The sequence below is a fragment of the Pseudorca crassidens genome, chromosome 5 (assembly GCF_039906515.1).
Source record: "Pseudorca crassidens isolate mPseCra1 chromosome 5, mPseCra1.hap1, whole genome shotgun sequence".
NCBI lineage: Eukaryota > Metazoa > Chordata > Mammalia > Artiodactyla > Delphinidae > Pseudorca > Pseudorca crassidens.
Genome location: NC_090300.1, coordinates 17,264,648 through 17,290,366, shown reverse-complemented (window position 1 = coordinate 17,290,366; position 25,719 = coordinate 17,264,648). Strand labels below are relative to the sequence as shown.

At 43.0% G+C, this 25,719-nt stretch overlaps 1 protein-coding gene and 1 long non-coding RNA gene across 3 annotated transcripts in view; one reads left to right on the top strand and one right to left on the bottom strand.

The window, feature by feature from the left end:
* The first annotated feature begins 2,726 nt into the window (after positions 1–2,726).
* The window catches only part of CPNE4 (copine 4), a 581,373-nt gene continuing 558,380 nt past the window's right edge, over positions 2,727–25,719 (top strand). The window contains exon 1 of one of the 2 annotated variants that reach the window (XM_067737446.1): positions 2,727–2,932. In XM_067737446.1, coding sequence (XP_067593547.1) covers positions 2,880–2,932 — 53 coding nt within the window. In that variant the 5' untranslated portion in view covers positions 2,727–2,879. Of the gene's footprint in view, positions 2,933–5,412; positions 5,780–25,719 lie in introns of those variants that run through there. The other variant, XM_067737447.1, reaches the window with a different exon arrangement.
* LOC137224670 (uncharacterized) lies at positions 2,926–5,654 on the bottom strand. Its single transcript, XR_010943425.1, has 3 exons — positions 5,571–5,654; positions 5,015–5,116; positions 2,926–3,248 (listed from the first exon to the last, which is right to left on the bottom strand). It is a non-coding gene; the product is annotated as an uncharacterized lncRNA (long non-coding RNA).

Below are 25,719 nucleotides of genomic sequence, written 5' to 3'. Positions count from 1 at the left end.
GGAGCAGCTGGGCCCGTGAGCCATGGCCACTGGGCCTGTGCGTCCAGAGCCTGTGCTCTGCAACGGGAGAGGCCACAACAGTGAGAGGCCCGCGTACCGCAAAAAAAAAAAAGGAGAGCCATACATATTACCTTATTGGATTGTCATGAGCCTTAATTACGATTATGTTGTAAAATCATTCAGCCAAGTTTCTAGCAGATAGAATAGGCTCAAATATTATTTTCCTTTTCTCTCGCTACACACCAACGTTTCCTCTAGGATAGTGCAAAGGTACTCTTCAGCCAAATTATAAAATAAGGGATAATTATTTGGGGCACCATTAATGCCCCATCTCCCCCATTTTGGCCCATTTGGCATATTGAAAGGAATGATTAATAATTATCTCTTTGTGGGTATATACATTGTTTTGTTTCTTTTAGCCAGGATCTTGTTCTCAACTCTGACTGAAGTAAAGAAAACTGGAAAGAAGCTTACTTATCCAAAGCTATTAATAGAAAATTGTCCAGATAACTTTCTGAGGGTATATCAGTTAGAAATACTATTTGGTTGTTAGTAATAAAAAGCTGAAAATAGTGACTTGTATCAACTAGTGGTTTTATTTTTCTCATAATAAAATTGGTGGCAATGTGGTTGTCTTCATGATATCAAAGACCCAGGTTCCTTTTATCTTTCTGCTGAGCCTGCCTTGGCAAATGCTTGCTTCTTTCTAGTCACATGATGGCTGATCCACCTTCAACTTCAGGTAGAAAAAAGGGATGGCTATAGGGGTTAGAAGATAAAGGTACAGGCCAGTACCCAAAGGTATCTCCCTCCTTTTTAAGACTATCTCAGAAACTGCTCTGTAACTTCCACTGACATCTCAACAGTTAGACCAGTGTTGCAAAGCAGAACTATCTGCAATGATGGAAATGTTCTGTATCTGAACTGCCCAAGATGGTAGCTACTAGCTACTTGTGACTATTAGCATTTAAAATGTGGCTCCTGTAACTGAGGAAATGAATTTTTTTTTTTTTTTTTTTTTTTTTTTGCGGTAAGCGGGCCTCTCACTGTTGTGGCCTCTCCCATTGCGGAGCACAGGCTCTGGACGCGCAGGCTCAGCGGCCATGGCTTACGGGCCCAGCCGCTCTGCGGCATGTGGGATCTTCCTGGACCGGGGCACGAACCCGTGTCCCCTGCATCGGCAGGCGGACTCTCAACCACTGTGCCACCAGGGAAGCCCCTGAATTTTTAATTTTACTTAATTTTAATAAATTTGAATTTAAGCAGCTACATGTGCTACTGGCTATCATATTTGACAGTGCAGGGCTAGACCTTTGACACATGACTATTCCGTCTGTAAGAAAGGCTGGGAAATGTGAGTTTGGGGCTGACACATGGCCACCTCCATCAAATTGTGCTTTTCTTAATAAGGAAAAACAAACAAAAACAATTACAGGCTAGGCAAATAGCTGTCTCTACAACAGAGTGATAGTTGCATGCTGACACTCCTTAAACCCAAAGGAATGGAATCTTCATTGGTTCATCACAAACATGAGGAATGTTGTAGCAGAGCAGACATGATGTACCTGAAAAGCAGAATCCCAGAGCTGAAGTTCAATTCAAATATCTTCTTTTCACAATGAGGAAACTGAGGGGTGACTGAGAGGCCTAATTAAGAGGTAAATGGCAAATGCAAAGTATCACATATAGAATGGATAAACAACAAGGTCCTACTGTATAGCACAGGGAACTAAAGTCAATATCCTGTGATAAACCATAATGGAAAAGAATATGAAAAAGAACATATATATATGAATCACTTTGCTGTACAGCAGAAACTAACACAACATTGTAAATCAACTAAATTTCAATAAAGTAAATTTTTAAAAAAGAGGTAAATGGGATAATCTGCTCTGAAATAATAGAGAGATGATCTAGTGTTTTTTAAAGCATCACCCATGGTAAAATACAAAATCTCAGAAAGAAAATGCTCTCTGCCAATGGTTTTTAAAATGCGATGAAGAGCTAAAGAGATTTTGATGCCACCTATTGGTAGACAAAAGAATAGGGCACTCCTTCATGGCTGGCTTGTGATGTTAGAGGTGCCAGAGGTCACACAGGGTCTTCACATAGAATGACAGACAGTAGAAGATGACATCCCTACATCAGGTTGGAATGTGTGTATCTGTTCTCTCTTGACTCTTAGCATCTTAGAAGGGCTTTCTCAGAGCATTCCTCTCTGCTTTCCAGTAATACAACTCATCTCAGGCATATATGGAAACAGCAGAGGAGACGTATCAGTCAATTCTCAAAATCACATGAAACAGAAAAAAAAAGAACACATTTTAATCTATAAATAAATGTGTTGGGGGGGAGGGAAATGCAAGGTTCTTTTTACATCCGAAGCCTCAAAAATAAGTTCTGTTATTTACAGCATTCCCCTCGAATAGTTGAGGATGTAACCATCCTACAGCCCAAAAGGAAAAAAAAAAAAAAAAACCCCAAAGGAAAAAAAATAAGGTAAACAGAAATTGAATTTCAAAACAAAATGCTCACCCTGACTCATTCAGGGAAGGATCCAAGGTTTTCAATGCAGGGCACTGATTCTCTGCCTGTTTTTCCCCTTCATCATCTGTCACCCTTAAAAAATGGTATCAACTGCATTGGTAAGAATCCACATTTCTTCCCTTTCATTCCCTGGCTCCATTCCAGTATTGCACTTGTCACACTGATGGGAGGGGTGCCTTTCATACTGGCATAGGACAGTGAGCGGATGCCTCCCCTTATGTTATCAAACAGACACCCGGCAAGTGGATCTGCCCAGAGCTGGAGGCTCCTTTGCGGCTTGGGAATGCCAGTGGCGCCGTGACCCTGTAGCTTGACATTAGATCATTTTGACCATGGCTGTAGAGCCCAGCGGCTCAGAATCCATGAAGAGGAGAGTTGGAAGGAGGTAAGTGATACAGATCAGGGGGTTCTGAGGTCACAGTTGTTAAAGGGACTCTGGCTGGTGAGCAACTTGCTGTGGGGGCAGCGTCTGTTACCCAAGTTCATGAGCTGGTTATAGATCTTCATTTGTAGAGGTGGGCTGTTGGTTCCATGGGAGAGGTGGGAGGAAATTCTTTCTGTGCCTGGCGGAGAGCATCTTTGAATTTACCTTCAGTGTCATACCTTGAGGAAAAAATTCCAAGTTTCTGGCATAAGGCTGCATGTGTGTTCTGCACACTGGCTTGCAGGCGACTGTTTGTTTCTAATTAGGGAGCGGAAGCCTGCTGGCAGAGGAAACCATATTTGTCACAAGTTGTGGTGCTGTCTTCAGTTTGTGTGTTTGTGTCTTTAACACAGGGAGCTAACGATGGTTGTATTGGACTCTCCCTGTGGTTCTGACTCCATTATCTGCTCTGTGGTTCCTGGTTATGTCATTTTAATTGTGCTTTCAGAGCCTGCTTCCATCAACACTCCTGTCCTCCCATTAACTAACTATGTTCCCTGGTCTGGGTATTCTGACGACCCAAACCCTGGGCTTTTTGTAGAGATAATAAAACCTATGTTGGCAGTTGGTGGTGGTCAATAGAGTAGCTTACAGATTGTCTGGAAATAGTACATGATCAGCACACCTTAATTCTTTTTCTCTTACCCATAAAATAAGAGGCTTGCATTCAATAAGCTCTAAGGTATTTTTAAAAATTTAATAAATGTTTATTGACTACCTGCTAAGTGACACTGCAATGGCATAAGGGTTAAAATCACAAGAGAACAAAACAGACTACCACCTGCCTTCATGGGACCTACATTTCAGAGGACACAATCAACATGCAAAGAAATTCACGATCATTTTCCTTTTTTTTCCCTTCATCTTTGCAAGTTTAATCCAGCTCAAACTTCAGGTTCATCTCCAAGGCTACTTCTTAATTAAACTGGAAAGGAACATTTTCTGACTTAATATGTCCATATTCAGTAAACATATGCTGACTTTGCCTGCCCAGAATCTATCTCCTCTTTTCTTGTAGGAAGACACTGAATTTCCTTTGGGGGAACATCCTGTGTCTCACGCTCAGTTGCGCTGGATCAGGTGGGGCTCCACTTGGGCTCCAGAAGTGCTGCAGAGCACAGTGAACGCTCCCAAACTCTGTGGAAGGCCTGGAGCATTAGGGGAATCCTGTATCCTAAGGCCACAATGACTGGCTTGTGCTTAACCACGTGACCCAAATTTCTCCAATCAAAGTGAATCAAAGGAGCTTCACGGCCTAAGCTGCCTAAGATTCTTTCTAGGGTCCACATTTCATGTTATCCTACTTCAGAAGGTCTTGAGAGGAAAGCTGGGGGAAGAAAAGTGTTAGTAAGTATTTGTTTCTTTCTGAAGTCTCTTCCTCTGTCTCTCAAAGATCTTCCTAATTGCCTCTACAGAACCATTAGTGGTGTACCTGTTCCTCATCCTATTACTTCTTCTCTGGCCTTTGAAATTGAGAACTCTGGTTGGAGAAAAGCCCTTGGCTGATAACCTCTTTACATGAAGAGAGGTCTTGTTAGATGTGCCTTAAGAAGATGGGGAGGAAGACCCGCCTATGTCCCTGTCTCCCTGTCCACACTGTAGGTAATATCCTCCATGTCATTCCAATGTCAGAGACTGCCTTTTTTGAACCTTATGGATTCTGAAGTCCAATTTGTGGTTCTGACAAATGTGTGGTTCTATGCTGAGAGAATGCAGCTGTCTAGTTTATCTACTGCTGGAGAAACAATCAGGAGCAATTCACAGTATACACCTACAGCGCTCATTTGTTTGAATTCAACTTTTAATAAGTTTGGAAGAGTAAAGCCACACTTCCTTTCTAAAGTGCTTCATAACATGGGGCCGTGGTTACCCCTTACATAGGACAGTGTGTTTGTATTTATTTTTAAACATTGGTGCTCCCCAAGCATTTCTTTATCTTATATCTATTTGTGAAGTGGATGTATTCGGGAAGACATTATGGGATGAAAAAAGCCACAATGTCCATTCATTTATTCATGCACTTATTTACTAAAAAATAATTACCAGGCTCCTTATGACAGGCTCTTTTGTAGACACAGAAGATGCAAAGATGAGCAATCTCGTCACCGTTTTTGGTGGCAGTTGAGCACAGATCCAATAAGTTTTCTGGAATGTGTGCAAAAAGTAGCATCACTCCCACTCCTTTCCAGATAGTCTCGCTTTCCCCTGAAGAGGAGGTCCCCAGGTGACGTATCCCCAGGAACCCGGGGTGAGCGACCGGGCCGGGCGGGGAGCCTGGGCTGCGGCCGCCGCCAGCGGGACCCCTCATCCGGGACTCACCCCTGTCCAGGACGCCCTCCCGGCGGGGCGGGGCGGCGCGCTCCGCTCCCCGCTGCCTCCTCCGCCGGGGTCCCCAGGGGGCGCTCGCGCCCAGGCCTCGGAGCCGGCAGCGCGCGGGCGGCGGGGCGCGCGGGTTTCGTCAGAAGGTGGAGGCTTTCGGCGGAGCCGCGGTCCCCAGCTGCCCGGTCGCGCCCCGTTTCCTCCCTCCCGCTCCGCCCCTCTCTCCGGCGCCCCCACTCCTCTCCCCGAGTGACTGAGGGACGAACGGCCCCGTCCTCACCACCCGGCATGGAGTTCGGGTCCCCGCGCAGCCCTCACTTCCCGCTCGGCATCTCTTCCCTCCACGGTCGCTGAGCTGCCCCGGCGCCCGAGCGGAGGGCGGCACGACCCCCTAGGCCGACCGCGGCCCCGCCCACGGCCGCACCGCAGCTGCGCTCTGGTTGGACCCCGATAGCCGAAGCCCAGTCCGCCCTCGGGTCCCCGCGCCAGGTAAGTTGGTCGGGACCCTGCACCGCGTACCGAGGCTGCGGCCGAAGACCAACTTTTGAGGTGCAGGGGCTCGCTCCGACCCGGCGCTGCTGTTTAGGAAGAGCTGCGCGCAGCGTCTTAGTCCAGGGGAACTTTGGTCCCTCCTCTCGCCCCTGCCCTCCGCCCGGCTAGCTCGGCCTGGCGGGGGTGGAGAGGGGGCCGACCTGCCAGTCCTGAGCTGAATGAGGAGGGGAGAGGCAGAGTCCCGGCTGGGGTCGCAGCATCCCTCCTCCTGACGGCGGGGAAGCGAGGAGGGAGCGGGGGCTGTGCGGGGTCCCGGGGCTGGACCGCCGCGGTGAGACTCAATCTCTCAGCTTCCTAACCTCCCTATCTCCCTCCCCACCCCATAGGTTCCAATACTATTGAACCGCATCTCGGGCTGTCTAGCTTAAAACTCATCCATAGGTTCGCAGGTTCCTTGATTCAGCCAACTCCCTCTGCGCTCCTTCCTCTATTTGATAAAGTACCACGGGGAGGGGACAGGGATGGGACTGGAGGGACCCCTGAAGCGCTGGCCACAGCCGACTAAAGTGGTCAGGACCGCGCTATCACAGATGCCCAAGGACCCTTAGGGTGGAATTGAGGGGGACAGTTAGGAGGTGGTCCTTGCGGCGTCAAGTGAGTATTGACCACCGTCGGGTGGGGAGCAAGCTGACCCCTGAGAGGTACTGTTAGGAAGATCCGTTTATCCTTCGCCTTGAAGGCCGTGGGTGGGCTTTAAGGCTCCGGTCCCCCCTGCCCCCCCTGCCCCCCCCCCCCCCGCAGGTCCCACCGCGCCTCAGGCGGCCTTGCAATCCTGGCTTCCATTCCCAGAACTTGCCAGGCTCTGGGAAGAATCCTGGCTGCAGAGATGGTCCCTGGGGGCTCGAGCTTAAGAAGTGCTGCCCCTGGGGCTCCGGAGGTGGACGGAGGAAGGGTGAACGGAGTAGTGGGGTGGGGTAGGGAGATTTTGAGAGACAAACACCCTCCATCCCCACCCCCTGCTCCCTGCAACTGACCCACTGATGCCATAGGATTTCAATGCCTTTGGGAGGAGCTGCCTCTGCTTCTATTACTCCTGTGTTCAAAACTATGCAAAACCAACTCTTCATCCTCTGGCTGCTTTGCCAGGATTTTAACAGCACTACTGTGGTTGTTCTTGGCTCACTTGGTTTTAGGTTCCCTCAACAGCAGTTTTGAGCTGTCCAAGTATTTTAAAGTGCTCTCCTTAAACTGATACTGAACGCTACTCTTTTGGAAAAGCTGCTTTCACTTAGAGGAGATATTCTTTTCTCTCCATTCCTTCCTTCTACTGCCCGCTTAACAATCCCTGTTCTCAAAGACGTTTGTGTTTTATTTTTTACTTTATGTCAAAACGCATTCCCCCCTCCCCCAAAAAACTTTCCTAGTACACAGGTGTTTCAAATCCATGCCAATGTTTTGTAGTTAGTATACACTGGTTAAGCTGCATAGCAATCCCCCCAAAAGCCAGAGACAAGCAACAACTTCACTTACTTCATTTGATGCCCTTCAAGTTTAGGAAGGTCCCATTTTTATTACCCAGCAGATAAGACAGAGCTCTGGATGGCTGTGGCTGTGATTAGATAACTTCTGATGTTTTCATTTCCCTTACTGAGCTCCTGCTTCTAGGTTAAATTCATTTTATTGCCGGTCCATTTTTAAAGAAAGACTGACAAAGTCACTCTAATAGATCAGGGGTCTGAGCTCAGAGTAGGTCAAAAGTACTCACATGTAGGGAGGTGGATAAAAATAGAAGGGTTGGCGAGTACAGCCAGGACACCTGTGTTAATCCTGCATACTAATAAAGGCCAGAATCTTCTCATTTATCTCTGGTGGGAAGTTCTGATGGTTTCACAGGATGAAACTCAAACCACATCAAAACTAGGTGATTTCCCCTGAGTGTTACATAAAAGGAAGTATCCCTCCATAGTAGGAGTGGCTGTTGAATCCTGGGCTGTTTTTAATGGTTCAGTGAGAAGAGCTTGCCTATGATAGAACCAAAGGTCTCCTAACGTATTACCGTGTGAAAATGCTCATGGACATCAAACATATACCATTCCTGTGAGTGCTCATCCCAGCATAATTTATTGGGAGCAGTGACCTTCCCAGCATGAGACAAGCACTTGGTTACAGCTTCTGAATATTTCTTTAAAAATAGTTGCTCTGAGATTTGTGCGTTGTTTTTTTAATTGTACTTAAAAGACTTCTGTTTATCTTCAGGTCTCTGGTAGAAACATGGCGTTTTGCTTGAATCCATGGTTTGTCTTAAGGAGACCCTGCTTTTGGAGGTTTTGATTAAAAAGTGCCTTGTACTACAGGGTTTCTTGATCTGCACGTGGACTTCTGATTTTAAAATACTGCATTTCAGTTAGTAGGAAGCAAAGATGTTATGTTTCCAGAGAAGTTTTATGTAGTATTCCAAAAAATAGAGGCTTTGATTCTTCCCATCATCAGATGATTTGAGTCTACCATCATGACTGAAAACCTTTAGATTATACCAATCCGAAGGAATAATCACAGAGGGAAAAAATGGGTTAATGGTGGACTCTTTATTCTCATCTGCATTTGAATCTTTTGGAACCCAGCTGAATGTATTTATATGGTTTGTGCCATGCATTTATCTGTCTTCTCTTTACAAATTTTCTGAAATATAATAAAGGCCTGGACCTTTATGGCCACCTTTATTCATGTAAAGAAAGGATTTTTCCATGGAGGTAAACATGTTGGAGATGAGTAGTTAGTATTGTGTATAATCAACGGCCCCCACTGTCAGAGAGGTCTCAACCCAGAACAAAGAAGGAGAAAAGGACTCTGATGGTACCAGACCCACTGATTGGGAGAAAGTCTCTATACCAGTTGGGAAAGTCACTTCATGAATCTTTGTATTTTTTCATCAGAGATGTGACCAGAGGATCTGTCTTTCATGCATTTTGAAGAAGAAAGGGGCTGAATTTATTCTCTGTATTTACTTTTTTTGGTCATGTTAATATTTTAAAAAACAAACAAAAGCCCCTTTGGATCCCTGCAGTAACTGAAAGTCATATTTCCTTGGCAACAGGAGCTAGTACCCTGGAATCACAAAATATCAAGCCAGAAAATTTTAAATGCACTTAAAATAAAATGTCAAATGGTTCAAGACCATCCTATAGTGTATTAGAAGTGACCTGCCAGCATATGATAATAAAGTTCCCTTTAACTTTGCCTTTCTCTTGATTGAATGTAGATGGTAAAGACAGATTACAGAACTTTAGTTTTAGGATGTCCTAAAAATTCTAGAATGGTTTTTCTTTTGAGGGAAGCATGTTATTAAAATTAAGGGGGTTGGAGTGACACATCCTTTCTTTGAGTGAGGTGTTCTTGTGGAGGTTGGGATAAGTCCAAAATCAAGCTCAATCAATGCGTCAGTCAAGATGTGCTGGTTTTCTACGCTATTTGAAATGGACAATATAGAGTAGAACCTCAATCAGCATTAAATTCAGCCAATCTGCTAAAACTTGTGACTGCAGAGTAAAAACATAGCAATGCCTATGTATACTTTCAGTCTTTTCTGTACTAGAAATCTCATTTATGTGGGAGCTTTCTGTTTAGTCTATGAACTACTAAATATTCAATATATATGACATATAGTATATGTTTTCCCTAAGTTAGGAAATGCTGGGAAGTCCTTTCTTTGGCTGCTGTATTCTTGGGAAAGCATCTTGAGAACCAGTAGCTTTTAACTCAGTAAACATTGAAGGCCTGAAGGCAAGTCTTGGAAAGTGGAAGGTGATAAGGATGACTTATTTGGGAAGGTTTATCCTTGTCCTATGATTTTGGTGCACTCCTAGGTGTCGGGGGACCCATATAAGCTAGCCTGTGGTGGGCTCATCTCTAAACTGTGAACAACAATTTTATCACTTTGACTCTTAGATGCTCAGAACCATAGCCCTCTTGATTACTCCTCTCACTAAGAAACTCAGGTTCCCTGGAGATAATTACTGTGGTGGCACCATGGGCACTGATGACCTTGACTGAGTTGGGGATGATGGTGGGGAGGGGGGCTCCCACCTTCACTGGGAGGAGCAGGCTTGAGTCTTATTATTTTGCTCTCTCGGAGCCAGTGCAATATTTACCCGATAGATGTGATTAAATTTGTACAGAGTCACTGTCTGCAGCCATCCCTGTTAATGTGAATGTTTTGTGAAGAAGAACTTCTCATGCACAGTCCTAGCTTTCTATTTTAAATGTCACAATTGAGTCAATAAAGTAAACAGATTTTATGTGTATCCAGTTAAGGAATCCACAGGGGAATTCCTTTATTCTGTCTTAAATTAAAGGTCCATTCAAAAAGCACAAACTTTCTAAAATGTTTCTTTTCCATCTGGCTCAGAATATCATATTGATAACTTTCTTCTGACTTTGAAAACTACAACTGCTTCCCCTTGGAAGCATCAGGAGAGAAATACAGTATTTCAGGTTAATTCTAGAAGCAACCTTATCAGGTTTAAGGTGTATTGACTAAAAGACGTTCCTTATGCAAGAGAACCTAAACCTCTGCAGGGCACTTAAAGGAGGAACGAAATCAGGCTGGCGGGTGCCCAAGGCAAGTGCAGCCCCCCCGCCCCTCCCCCAACTGGGTAGGGAGGCAGGCAGGAAAGGCTGAGAGTTGGCGTTAGAGAGGACAGCCGCTAGAGGGCGCCGGAGCACCAGCGGAGCCCTCGTGCAGCTCCCAGGCCAGACCTCCAGGCTTGGAGATGGGGTTGGCAGAACCCCAAGGAGGGTGCCCAGAGAGGAGGGGTTGGTTGCCGAGCGCCTCTGACTCAAATTGCCATGCTTCAGAGAGGGGACAGAGATCCGCCTTCAGCATCGGATGGGGCACTTCCAACCTGGTCGGGTGGCCCCGTGGCTGGACACCTGCCATGCTGTCTGCAGTCTCACAGCCCTTTGTTTCTCCGGAGGCAGGACTCTGGACCCAGAAATACCTGGCTTGAATCTTGGGCTTTCAGTTTGAAAGGTGCAGGCCTGTGTGAGTGTTGGCCTCTGGAAGACGAGGTTTGTGGTGGTGAATGGGTGAAGTGTAAAAGTGGTATTTTGGTGGGCAGGCTGTGCTCATCCCTGTGCCCTTTCTCTCAAGAGTTCTACCTAAACTTCCTTCTTCCCTTTCCATTTGAGCCTCTTCCTCCTGGCCCCACACCCCTCCCCTCAGCAGAGGGGCCTCACTTATCCATTTGTTGAACAATCACTGATCACAGCCTTTATGCCCAAAGCTGAGTTAGGCACTGGGATCAATTAATGTGGAGTTCCCATGTTTTGAAGCTGCAGCTTGAGGGGCAGATGGAGAATATGAGAGAGAGATGAACAAACCATGTGGGCTGAGAGATACCGAGATACTGGCTTTGTCTCAGAGACCCTGGGAAATGGTCTCTCAAGTTCTTTACACTCATGTTTTTTCATCTCCCTATATTTCAAGGAATCGGGTCTATGGAGGGAGGAAAAAGGGGAGGGGTCTCACTCAGCATGTACTTTGGTTTATATGTATATTTAACTGTGCTATTAGAGGTTCTCAAGTCCAATCAACTTGTACTACTGCCCTCTATGTGTTAATTTCATCAATATAATAAGATAAATGCCTATATAGTTGACTTAATTCCATTTTAATAGGAAAATGATTTTTAAAGGAAACATAATAGAAATATAACAACAAAACCCTTACCTCTAAAGATTGGGTCTGGAAGAACCTAAATCAAGAGTCTGTTTTTAAAATATTGAAAGATGTAGCCAATACAAATATCAACAAAAATTAAAAATAATAAGGACAGCAGAATGGTTAAAAGAAATGCATTATCTTTATCATTAAAGTGGCAGAAAAGTGCTTAATTTATTAATAGGCACTGGGGGCAGAGGATGCCTAATTTGATGTCTTTGTTATATTTGTGCAGTTATTTCAACAAGTAACTTAAAGACAAAGTGGAAAAATGCGGTTTGTGCCTGAGATGGCCACCCTGGGCCAGGTGAGTTAAGTTTACCTGGCCAGGTAGACTGCAGAGCTCCTGAGAAGCCAGTGTTGTTATTCTTCTGCTGGGTACCCCCTTAGGTTCTGTGACTTGATTGATTGTGAATCATATTGAGGAAAGGCCTGAACAGAGGAAAAGGGTGGAAACAGTTGATTTGGGGAGGAGCTAACAACATTCATCACAGCTCATGGCCTGACTGAATTTTAAAGAGACTGGAAAACAAATACTTCCTATGGAATCAGAGAATGTGAGGGCTGAACAATCTCATAGAATTAGGAACACCCCTTCCCATTTTCCAGATGAGGAAACAGAGGCCCAGCAAGCTGAAATCCCTCACCCAAGCTGCACCCATCTCCACTCCCCACTACGTGCTTTACAAGATCAGGACTCTTCCTGTCTTTTTCACTGCTGAATCCCAAACAGGGCCAGGCATCTGGCATCTGCTCTAGAAATTTTGGTTGACTCCATGAACAATGCTATTTCTTTCTTTCTCACTCTTATTTAGGATTGTGCCAATAAACCACTAGGCTGTAATATAATTTGATAAAGGTAAGTATTTATTGAGTTTTGTTATGATAAGGGCTTAGCCTTTGAAGGTAAACAGACTAGGATTACATCCTGATTCTGCCACTCAATAGCTGTTTGGCTTTGGGAAAATTACTGAAACTCTCTGAGTTTTATTTCCTCGTTTGTAAAAATGGGGATAAAACTGTATAAGGCAGAGACCTTCAAGAGGGTGGAGGAGTAAGACGTGGAGATTACCTTCCTCCCCTCAAATACATCAGAAATATATCTACATGTGGAACAACTCCTACAGAACACCTACTGAGCAGTGGCAGAAGATGACCTCAGACTTCCCAAAAGGAAAGAAACTCCCCACGTACCTGGGTAGGGAAAAAGAAAAAAGAAAAAACAGAGACTAAAGAATAGGGACAGGACCTGCACCTCTGGGAGGGAGCTGTGAAGGAGGAAAAGTTGCCACACTAGGAAGCCTCTTCACTAGCAGAGACTGGGGGTGGATGGGGGGGAAGCTTTGGAGCCACGGAGGAAAGTGCAGCAACAGGGATGCAGAGGGAAAAGTGGAGAGATTCCCGCACAGAGGATCGGTGCTGACCAGCACTCACCAGCCCGAGAGGCTTGTCTGCCCACCCACTGGGGTTGGTGGGGGCTGTGAGCTGGGCTCTGGCTTCAGAGGTCAGATCCCAGGGAGAGGACTGGGGTTGGCTGCATGAACACAGCCTGAAGGGGGCTAGTGCACCACAGCTAACCAGGAGGGAGTCTGGGAAAAAGTCTGGAACTGCCTAAGAGGCAAGAGACCATTGTTTCGGGGTGCAGGAGGAGAATGGATTCAGAGCACCACCTAAACGAGCTCCAGAGATGGGTGTGAGCCGTGGCTATCAGCACAGACACCAGAGACGTGCATGAAATGCTAAGGCTGCTGCTGCAGCCACCAAGAAGCCTGTTGTTAAGCACAGGTCACTCTCCCCTCCAAGGAGCCTATGCAGCCCACCACTGCCAGGGTCCCGTGATCCAGGGACAACTTCCCTGGGAGAACACACGGCATGCCTCAGGCTGTTGCAACATCACGCTGGCCTCTGCCGCCAAAGACTAACCTTGCATTCCGTACCCCTCCATGCCCACTGCCTGAGTGAGCCAGAGCCCCCTAATCAGCTGCTTCTTTAACCCCGTCCTGTCTGAACAAAGGAGATGACCTCAGGTGACCTACACGCAGAGGCAAGGCCAAATCCAAAGCTGAACCCTAGGAGCTGTGCGAACAAAGAAGAGAAAGGGAAATTTCTTCCAGCAGCCTCAGGAGCAGTGGATTAAATGTCCACAACCAACTTGATGTACCCTGCATCTGTGGAATACCTGAATAGACAATGAATCATTGCAAAATTGAGGCGGTGGACTTTGGGAGCAAGTGCAGACTTGGGGTTTGCTTTCTGCATCTAATTTGTTTCTAGTTCTGTGTTTATCTTAGTTTAGTATTTAGAGTTTATTATCATTGGTAGATTTGTTTATTGATTTGATTACTCTCTTCCTTTTATATATATATATAGATATATTATTTTTTCCTTTTTCACTTTTTGTGAGTGTGTATGTGTATGTTTCTTTGTGTGATTTTGTCTGTATAGCTTTGCTTTCACCATTTGTCCTGTGGTTCAGTCTGTCCTTTATTTTGTTTGTTTTTAGTATAGCTTTTAGCATTTGTTATCATTGGTGGATTTGTTTTTTGGTTTGGTTGCTCTCTTCTTTCTTTCTTTTTTATTACTTTTTAATTCTTTTTTATTTTTAATAATTATTTTTTATTTTAATAATTTTATCTTATTCTTTCTTTTTTTCCCTCTCGTTTCTTCTGAGCTGTGTGGCTGACAGGGTTTTGGTGCTCTGGCCGGGTGTCAGGCCTGTGCCTCTGAGGTGGGAGAGCCAAGTTCAGGACATTGGTCCGCCAGAGACCTCCCAACTCCATGTAATATCAAACAGGGAAAGCTCTCACAGAGATCTCCATCTCAACGTGAATACCCAGCTCCACTCACTGACCAGCAAGCTGGAGTGCTGGACACCCTATGCCAAACAACTAGCAAGACAGGAACACAACCCCAGCCATTACCAGAGAGGCTGCCTAAAATCATACTGAGTTAAAAGACACTCCAAAACACACCACTGGACACAGTCCTGCCCACCAGAAAGACAAGATCCAGCCTCATCCACCAGGACACAGGCACCAGTCTCCTCCACCAGGAAGCCTTCACAACCTTAGCCTGTGGTCAGACACCAAAAACAACTGGTACTACAAACCTGCAGCTTGCAAAAAAGGAGGCCCAAACACAGTAAATTAAGCAAACTCAGAAGACAGAGAAACACACAGCAGGTGATGGAGCAAGGCAAAAACCCACAAGACCAAACAAATGAAGAGGAAATAGGCAGTCTACCTGAAAAACAATTCAGAGTAATGATTGTAAACATGATCCAAAATCTTGGAAATAGAATGGAGAAAATACAAGAAACACTTAACAAGGACCTAGAAGAACTAAAGAGTAAACAAACAATGATGAACAACACAATAAATGAAGTTAAAAATTCTCTAGAAGGAGTCAATAGCAGAATAACTGAGGCAGAAGAACGGATAAGTGACATGGAAGATAAAATAGTAGAAATAACTACTGCGGAGCAGAATAAAGAGAAAAGAATGAAAAGGATTGAGGACAGTCTCAGAGACCTCTGGGGCAACACCAAATGCAGCAATATTCCAATATAGGGGTCCCAGAAGAAGAAGAGTAAAAGAAAGAGACTGAGAAAATATTTGAAGAGATTATAGTTGAAAACTGTAGTGGAAAATTTCCTTAATATGGGAAAGGAAAAAGTCAGTCAAGTCCAGGAAGTGCAGACAGTCCCATACAGGATAAATCAAAGGAGAAACATGCCAAGACACATATTAATCAAACTATCAAAAATTAAATACAAAGAAAATTATTAAAAGCAGCAAGGGCAAAACAACAAATAACATATAAGGGAATCCCATAAGGTTAACATCTGATCTTTTAGCAGAAACTCTGCAAGCCAGAAGGGAGTAGCAGGTTATATTTAAAGAGATTTAAATATTAAAAGGGAAAAACCTACAACCAAGATTACTCTACCCAGCAAGGATCTCATTCAGATTTGACGGAGAAATTAAAATCTTTACAGACAGGCAGAAGCCAAAAGAATTCAGCACCACCAAACCAGCTTTACAACAAATGCTAAAGGAACTTCTCTAGGCAGGAAACACAAGAGAGGAAAAGACCTACAATAACAAACCCCCCCAAATTAAGAAAATGGTAATAGGAACATGCATATCAATAACTACCTTGAGTGTAAATGGATTAAATGCTCCAACCAAAAGACATAGACTGGCTGAATGGATACAAAAACAAGCCCTGTATATACTGTCTACAAGAGATCCACTTCAGACCTAGGGACACATACAGACTGAAAGCGAGGGGATGGAAAAAGATATTCCATGCAAATGGAAATCAAAAGAAAGCTGAAGTAGCAATTCTCATATCATACAAAATAGACTTTAAAATGAAGACTATTACAAGAGACAAGGACAGTACATAATGATCATGGGATCAATCCAAGAAGATATAACAATTGTAAATATTTATGCACCCAACATAGGAACACCTCAATACATAAGGCAAATGCTAACAGCCATAAAAGGGGAAATCGACAGTAACACAATCATAGTAGGGGACTTTAACACCTAGCTTTCACCAATGGACAGATCATCCAAAATGAAAATAAATAAGGAAACACAGGCTTTAAATAATACATTAAACAAGATAGACTTAATTGATATTTATAGTACATTCCATCCAGAAACAACAGAATACACTTTCTTCTCAAGTGCTCATGGAACATTCTCCAGGATAGATCCTATCTTGGGCCACAAATCAAGCCTTGGTAAATTTAAGAAAATTGAAATCATATCAAGCATCTTTTCTGAACACAGTGCTATGAGACTAGATATCAATTACAGAAAAAAATCTGTAAAAAGTACAAACACATGGAGGCTAAACAATACACTACTAAATAACCAAGAGATCACTGAAGAAATCAAAGAGGAAATCACAAATACCTAAAAACAAATGACAATGAAAACATGACAACCCAAATCCCATGGGATGCAGCAAAAGCAGTTCTAAGAGGAAAGTTATAGCAATGCAATTCTACCTCAAGAAACAAGAAACATCTCAAATAAACAACCTAACCTTACACTTAAAACAGTTAGAGAAAGAAAAAAAAAAACCCCAAAGTTAGCAGAAGGAAAGTAATCATAAAGATCAGACAAGAAATGAATGAAAAAGAAATGAAGGAAATGATAGCAAAGATCAATAAAACTAAAAACTGGTTCTTTAAGAAGATAAACAAAATTGATAAACCATTAGCCAGACTCATCAACAAAAAAAGAGAGAAGACTCAAATCAGTAGAATTAGAAATGAAAAACGAGAAGTAACAGCTGACACTGCAGAAATACAAAAGATCATGAGAGATTACTGCAAGCAACTCTATGCCAATAAAATGGACAACCTGGAAGAAATGGACAAATTCTTAGAAAAGCACAACTTTCTGAGACTGAACAAGGAAGAAATAGAAAATATAAGCAGACCAATCACAGGCACTGAAATTGAAACTGTGATTAAAACTCTTCCAACAAACAAAAGCCCAGGACCCGATGGCTTCACAGGTGAATTCTATCAAACATTTAGAGAAGAGCTAACATCTGTCCTTCTCAAACTCTTCCAAAATATAGCAGAGGGAGGCACACTCCCAAACTCATTCTATGAGGTCACAATTACCCTGATACCAAAACCAGACAAAAATGTCACAAAGAAAGAAAACTACCGGCCAATATCACTGATGAACATAGATGCAAAAATCCTCAACAAAATACTAGCAAACAGAATCCAACAGCACATTAAAAGGATCATACACCATGATCAAGTGGGGTTTATTCCAGGAATGCAAGGATTCTTCAATATATGCAAATCAATTAATGTGAGAAACCATATTAACAAATTGAAGGAGAAAAACCATATGATCATCTCAGTAGATAAATAGATGCAGAAAAAGCTTTCAACAAAGTTCAACACAAATTTTTGATAAAAATCCTCCAGAAAGTAGGTATAGAGGAAACTTACCTCAACATAATAAAGGCCATATATGACAAGCCCACGGCCAACATCATTCTCAATGGTGAAAAACTGAAATCATTTCCTGTACAATCAGGAAGAAGGGAAGTTTGCCCAATCTCACCACTGTTATTCAACATAGTTTTGGAAGCTTTAGCCACAGCAATCACAGAAAAAAAGGAAATAAAAGGAATAGAAATTGGAAAAGAAGAAGTAAAACTGTCACTGTTTGCAGATGACATGATACTATGCATAGAGAATCCTAAAGATGCTACCAGAAAACTACTAGAGCTAATCAATGAATTTGGTAAAGTAGCAGGATAAAAATTTAATGCACAGATATCTCTTGCATTCTTATACACTAATTATGAAAAATCTGAAAGAGAAATTATGGAAACACTCCTATTTACCACTGCAACAAAAGAAATAAAACACCTAGAAATAAACTACCTAAGTAGACAAAAGACCTGTATGCAGAAAACTATAAGACACTGATGAAAGAAATTGAAGATGATGCAAACAGATGGAGAGATAGACCATGTTCTTGGATTGGAAGAATCAACATTGTGAAAATGACTATACTACCCAAAGCAATCTACAGATTCAGTGCAGTCCCTATCAAACTACCACTGGCATTTTTCACAGAACTAGAACAAAAAATTTTTATTGAAACACAAAGGACCCCATATAGCCAAGCAATCTTGAGAAAGAAAAACTGCGCTGGAGAAATCAGCCTCCCAGACTTCAGACTATACTACAAAGCTACAGTAAACAAGATGGTATGGTACTGGTACAAAAACAGAAATATAGGTCAATGGAACAGGATGGAAAGCCCAGAGAGAGATAAACCCATGCACCTATGGTCACCTTATTTTTGATAAAAGAGGCAAGAATATACAATGGAGAAAGGACAGGCTCTTCAATAAGTGGTGCTGGGAAAACTGGACAGCTACATGTAAAAGAATGAAATTAGAACACTCCCTAGTGTCATACACAAAAATAAACTCAAAATGGATTAAAGACCTAAATGTAAGGCCAGGTACTATAAAATTCTTAGAGGAAAACATAGGCAGAACACTCTGTGACATAAATCACAGCAAGATCCTTTTTGACCCACTTCCTAGGGAAATGGAAATAAAAAGAAAAATAAACAAATGGGACTTAAGGAAACTTAGAAGTTTGCACAGCAAAGGAAAACATAAGAAGAAAAGACAACCCTCAGAATGGGATAAGGTATTTGCAAATGAAGCAACTGACAAAGGATTAATCTCCAAAATTTATAAGCAGCTCAATATCAAAAAAAAAAAAAAAAAACCCAATCCCAAAATGGGCTGAAGAACTAAAGAGACACTTCTCCAAAAAAGATATACAGGTAGACAACAAACACATGAAAGAATGCTCAACATCACTAATCATTAGAGAAATGCAAATCAAATCTACAATGATGTATCACCTCACACCAGTCAGAATGGCTGTCATCAAAAAATCTACAAACAATAGATGGTGGAATGGGTATGGAGAAAAGGGAACCCTCTTGCACTGTTAGTGGGAATGTAAATTGATACAGCCACTATGGAGAACAATATGGAGGTTCCTTAAAAAACTAAAAATAGAACTACCATACAACCCCGCAACCCCACTGCTCGGCATACCTGGAGAAAGCCGTAATTCAAAAAGAGTCATGTACCACAATGTCATTGCAGCTCTATTTACAACAGCCAGGACATGGAATCAACCTAAGTGTCCATTGACAGATGAATGGATAAAGAAGATGTGGCACATATATACGATGGAATATTACTCAGCTATAAAAAGAAACTAAATTGAATTATTTGTAGTGAGGTTGATGGACCTAGAATCTGTCATACAGAGTGAAGTAATTCAGAAAGAGAAAAACAAATACCATATGCTAACACATATATATGGAATCTAAAAAAAAAAAGTTCTGAAAAACCTAGGGGCAGGACAGGAATAAAGATGCAGACGTAGAGAATGGACTTGAGGACCCAGGGAGGAGGAAGGGTAAGCTGGGATGAAGTGAGAGAGTGGCATCTACATATATACACTACCAAATTTAAAATAGATAGCTATTGGGCAGCAGCCACATAGCACAGGGAGATCATCTCTGTGCTTTGTGACCACCTAGAAGGATGGGATAGGGAGGGTGGGAGGGAGATGCAAGAGGGAGGAGATATTGGGATATATGTGTATGTATAGCTGATTTGTTTTGTTTAAAGCAGAAACCAACACACCATTGTAAAGCAATTATACTCCAGTAAAGATGTTGGGAAAAAAAAACTGTATAAGACCGCAGAGGACCTGTATTAAGTGTTGGTCTTTCTCACTCTTCCACTTCTGCTCTCCATTCTTCCTAGAGAAGATGTTAAAGGGGGTATAGTACTTTTTAAATAGGGGGTTTAATTTATTTCGGATAATACACATCCTTCAGAAAAGATTATTCCACTATAGAAATGTAAGCACATGAAATCACTACAAATACGTATTTTATGGGTTAGATATTATTAGTTCTACTTTATAAATAATTGAGCATGCCAAAGTACTGGCAACTGGATAGGAAGAGGACTCAAACCTAGGGTGCCCCACCCCCCAGTTTCAAGACCACAGAATTTTTTTCTTTTGTTTATATTCTTTTTCATTATGGTTTAGGATATTCATAGGATATTGAATATATTACCCTGTGCTATACAGTAGGACCTTGTTGTCTATCCATCCTATATATAATCGTTTCCATCTGCTAATCCCAAACTCTCAATCTATCCCTCCACACCCCCTCACCCTTGGCAACCACAAGTCTGTTCTCTATGTTTGTGAGTCTGTTTCTGTCTCATAGATAAGTTCACTTGTATTTCAGATTCCACATATAAGTGATATCATATGATATTTGTCTTTGTCTTACTTCACTTCATATGATAATCCCTAGGTCCATTCATGTTGCTGCAAATGGCATTATTTCCATCCTTTTCACATCTTCTTTATCCATTCATCTGTCGATGGACATTTAGGTTGTTTCCATGTCTTGACTATTGTGAATAGTGCTGCTATGAACATTGGGGTGCATGTATCTTTTCGAATTGGAGTTTTCTCTGGATATATACCCAGGAGTGGGATTGCTGGATCATATGTCAACTCTATTTTTAGTTTTTTCAGGAACCTCTATACTGCTCTCCGTAGAGGCTGCACCAATTTACATTCCCACCAACAGTGTAGGAGGGTTCAGCCTGGGCGTTTTTTTCAAATCCGTGTTTCATATGGTCTTTATTTCTCATCCATCCTTCCGTGTCTGCCTCTCTCAAGAAGGCTCAGATCCTCCGTTTTCACACCCTCCTGGCTGACTGTGCTTTAGCTCCTGCTGTGTAACATTGGTGTGCATGGGTGTTCCTGATTCCCCAGTGGATCACAAGTTTTGCCAGGTAGTGGCTGTATCATACGCTGCTTGCTGTAACCCCAGAGTGATTAGAACTTTCTGGTACATAAGGTGCTCTCTCTGTCCCCCGTGTGTGTACCCGTCCCCTTATCTTACATCCTGCATCTGAGTCAGGTTTGTGGGTGACTACAGTGTACATTTAACTTCCTCAAAATCAACTCTACACCCTCGATCACTTGTTAAAAATACTCATATTACATTTGGATGGTTTGCTTTCTATAATATAATCTAAATTAATGTGTGACGTTATACAGATATATTACTGTATGATGTTGTATATGTAATGTAATATGTATTGTACTTGGCGAACAATTTATGGGATTTTTTTCAAAGATCATTTTGACTATGTGTGAGTTTTACTCTATGCATTAACTTTGAATCATAGCCCTTACCTACAATGTGCTACATTATAATTGTAAGGCCATGCTTTGTGTTGTGTGTGGTTAGGTAGAATTATTAGTGAGAGGCATACATTTTGAGTCAGGCGTCCCTGGGTCTGAATTTCAGCTCTGCTTAATCTCTTGAAGCTCAATTTCCACAGATGTAAAATGAAAATAACTTGAGAGCCTGTGCCCGGGGATGGCTGTGAGCCTCAGAATATACATGCACCCTAAGTACCCATCGTATTGTGGGCACATGGAAAGTCCTCAGGTTGTCACTGTTGTTGGCTGGTGGCATCCCTCAAAGGTTAGCACTTAGGAGTAATTACCCTAATGGTAGTAGTTTGCTGTGTTGCAAGCGAGTTGTGAAAACTAGAAGGAGTGTGTTTATGAAGGTGTGATAAAGACTAGCAATAAATCATTTACCGTCCTTCCCTGTCTCCCCTGTTCCCACCCACAAATTTTATTCCTGGTTGCAAAGATAACTCAAGGGTTATGCTGGGGTTTCTCTAAGATAAAATTTCCTCTGTTCCTGCTGATTCCAGATTTATTTCAGATGCAAAGTATGTTTAGCACTGGCCCCCAGATACACAGCCAGAATACAAAATCAATCACTCTGCTCTGCAAGTGGAGCAACAGACATTTATTGTATTTATATATCTCCTATCTTTGTCCGAAAAAGATTCTGGTAGCCAGCAATAGACAACATATTGGGTACATTCTACTATCAAAGTCCAAAATGCTACTAGCACAAAATATTCTTATTTATTTATTTGTGGTACACGGGCCTCTCACTGCTGTGGCCTCTCCCGTTGCGGAGCACAGGCTCTGGACGCGCAGGCTCAGCGGCCATGGCTCACGGGCCCAGCCGTTCCGCGGCATGTGGGCTCTTCCCGGACCGGGGCACGAACCCATGTCCCCTGCATCGGCAGGCGGACTCTCAACCACTGTGCCACCAGGGAAGCCCCAAAATATTCTTTTTTTTTTCAGGGAGGCCCCCATTCATATTGTAAAGCCATGGTTCTCACACTGGAACACGAATCAGAAATCTCCTGGAGATTTTTTGTTACAACACAGTTCAATGGGCCTCACAACCAGAGTTTCTGATTCGGTGGGTCTAGTGTTAGAGTCAAATAATTTGTATCTCTGACAGCTTCCCAGGTGATGTTGATGCTGCTGGTTTGGGAACCACACTTTGAGAACTAATGCCTTAGATACTCACTTTATTTAGACAAATTGCACTTTCTCTACTGTGGGGTATGACTGAGAACAGCATTGGTGGTGAGGAAAGGGACCTGACATTTACTGAGCACCTGTGACATTTGCCGTGTGCCAGGTACCTCAGCAGCACTTTACACATATTATCCTATTTAATCCTCACAACTACCCCACCAATCAATTCATAATTATTTATGGAGACCCTGTCGTGTATCATGCCATGTGCTGCGCTAGGTTCTGGGGATGTGGGACCAACACCACAGACATAATCAGGGAAACATGCTTGAGAAGATAATTATAAGGGCGATTAGTGTGATCCATAGAAGATAGAAGACCAAAGAGGTTAAGTAACTGGGCTAAGGTTACACAGCTAGTGGGAGACAAAGGGGACAAAACAAACTTAAAAACCATTCTACTCCAAAATATACCGTCTTCCACTAAAGCAGAGGTTCTTAGATTTTTGGGCTCAGGGTGTCTTTACACTCTCAAAAATTATTAAAGACCTCAAAGATCTTTTGTTTATTTGGGTTAAATCTATCAACATTTACTGTATTAGAAAATAAAACAAAGTGGTTCACAGTTTGAGAACCACTGCACTAAACCAGGCTGCAAATAGTACCATCTTTCTTAGGTTCTGAACCCTGACTTGTTTTTTTTTAATTAATTAATTTTTTATTTATTTCATTTTTGGCTGTGTTGGGTCTTCGTTGCTGCGAGCAGGCTTTCTCTAGTCGCAGCGAGCATGGCCTACTCTTAGTTGCGGTGCTTGGGCTTCTCATTGCGGTGGCTTCTCTTCTTGCAGAGCACAGGCTTTAGGCGCATGGGCTTCAGTAGTTGCGGCACAGGGGCTCAGTTGTTGTGGCATGTGGGCTCAGTAGTTGTGGCACGTAGGCTCAGTAGTTGTGGCATGCAAGCTTTAGAGCACAGGCAGTAGTTGTGGCACACGGGCTTGGTTGCTCCACAGCATATGGGATCTTTCCGGACCAGGGCTTGAACCTGTGTCCCCTGCATTGGCAAGCAGATTCTTAACCACTGCACCACCAGGGAAGCCCCCCTGACTTGTTTTAATGACTTCTGTAAGCCATCAAAGATGAGAAACTTCTCCTAAACTATATATTTTTTTAAACATGAGGGCCTCTTTTGATCCTCAGTCTATATTTCTAGTGCTGATGGCTTCCTAAAGACAAGGCTGACCTGCTTTGGAATCACCCTTTTAAATATGTGTGTGTGTGTGTGTGTGTGTGTGTGTTTATGATAAGGAAAAGCCAATTAAACGGCCAATTGCAGAACAAAGTAAGATGTGGTAACTTCACTGAAGGGTCTCTATCCCAGCTGAAGGCATTTAAAAAGATACAGTTCACAAAAGTTAGTGATGTGCATTGTCTTCAGGGCTCCTCAGGGCAAACGCCATGGCTAGGGAAGCCGAGGTATCCCTCTTGCTGTCTCATTAACAGTAGGGAAGTAGATGGATGACAGGACTCAAGTCAGGCGGTTTTTATGTAATGTTGGCAGCTGAATCATGCTTAATCGTGGGCTAACGACCGAAATACTGCCCTTTCCTATCATGTGTATTCATTACCTAATGAACATGAGACAGCCCAGTAGATACTTTCCTGGTGTGTAATGGTCCATTGTTGTTCAGACATGGACGCTCTGGCTGACTCTGAATGCTTTATGGCCTCGTTAAGTTTTACTGAGTAAAGTCACCAAATGGGAGTTTCCATAACTTAATGTGATTCTCAGTGGATGATCAATAGATCAGATCTCCTTTTATTTTTATAGAGACCAGTGAACTGGGGAGGGATGTGTGTGCTGCAGTAAGGTTTGAGCAGTTATTTAGATGTAGCAGACCTTTGGATGAGAAGTAGGAAAGAGAGAAGCCTCCAGTCATCTGACTGTGTGGTCTTCTTGACACCAAACATCTGGGTCACTGGTTCATGGGGAAACTTTTTTTTTAACATCTTTATTGGAGTATAATTGCTTTACAGTGTTGTGTTAGTTTCTGCTCTATAACAAAGTGAATCAGCTATACGTATACTTATATCCCATATCCCCTCCCTCGTGCGTCTCCCTCCCACCCTCCTTATCCCACTCCTCTAGGTGGTCACAAAGCACCGAGCTGATCTCCATGGGGAAACTTTTAAAATGTTTATCCAGATGTTTCATTCACATATGCATATCCCGTAGCCAAAACAAACAAATCAGAAATGTGTGATGAGAGATGATCATTTGTCATCTTCCTTAAAAGCTGAATTTTGAAACCAAGCTCTGTTGGTTGACCTGAGGCAGCATGGAGTCCTTCACACAGCATCTCTGCACAGGGCACATTTTGCCAGGTGATTATAACATTTTAGAGGAAATGTTTTTTTCTGGAAATAAGCACTTGTATGAAGGTCTAAGGCATAAGGAATTATATTGGCAAGTTGAATCTCCTTATCACTGTCACATCAAACGGGAAACTGTGATACATGCCTTGAGGGGCCATCTCCTGGGAATCCTTTTAGCCAAGTTTCTTGTGCTGTTTGTACGTCATGTCGTGAGCTTCTTGCCCAGAATTCTCATTTTCTGATTCCATGGGCTCATATGAGCAACTCTCAGTGATGAATCCTGTTGGTTTTGTAGATTGCTACGGCTGCTTTCAAGAACCTGTTTTTCTAAAGCAGGCACAGGGAATGCCCTGGCAGTCCAGTGGTTAGGACTCCCCACTTTCACTGCTGAGGGCACGGGTTCGATCCCTGGTTGGGGAACTAAGATCCTGCAAGACATGCGACAAAAAAAAAATATAAAAAATAAAAATAAAGCAGGCACAAACATGGAAGGTAGCTAGGCCCCTGCTCCTCACTCACCTTCCCTGCCCAGGGATGGGGCTCGGGGAAGACCAGACCTGCTCACTGACCCTTCGTGTCTGCCCTGTGTCTGCCTTGCCAACAGTCAACCTCAGCTTTAGCCCAGCTTAGACTTGCCTCTGGAAGAAAGGGATGGGAATTATTTTCCACAGGGATGGGATGATAGGAATCTGCATGACGTCATGGGGACATCGTCTTCCCTAAGCTGGGGAGAAAAGACAACATTCAATTAGGGAGGTACAATGTGGTTACTTAGGTGGAAACCCTGTCCCTCTTTGCTTGGGTGGGCAGGAAATGTTCTATTTAAGATTCCCATTCCTTCCCTGTGTTTTATGAGTGCTTA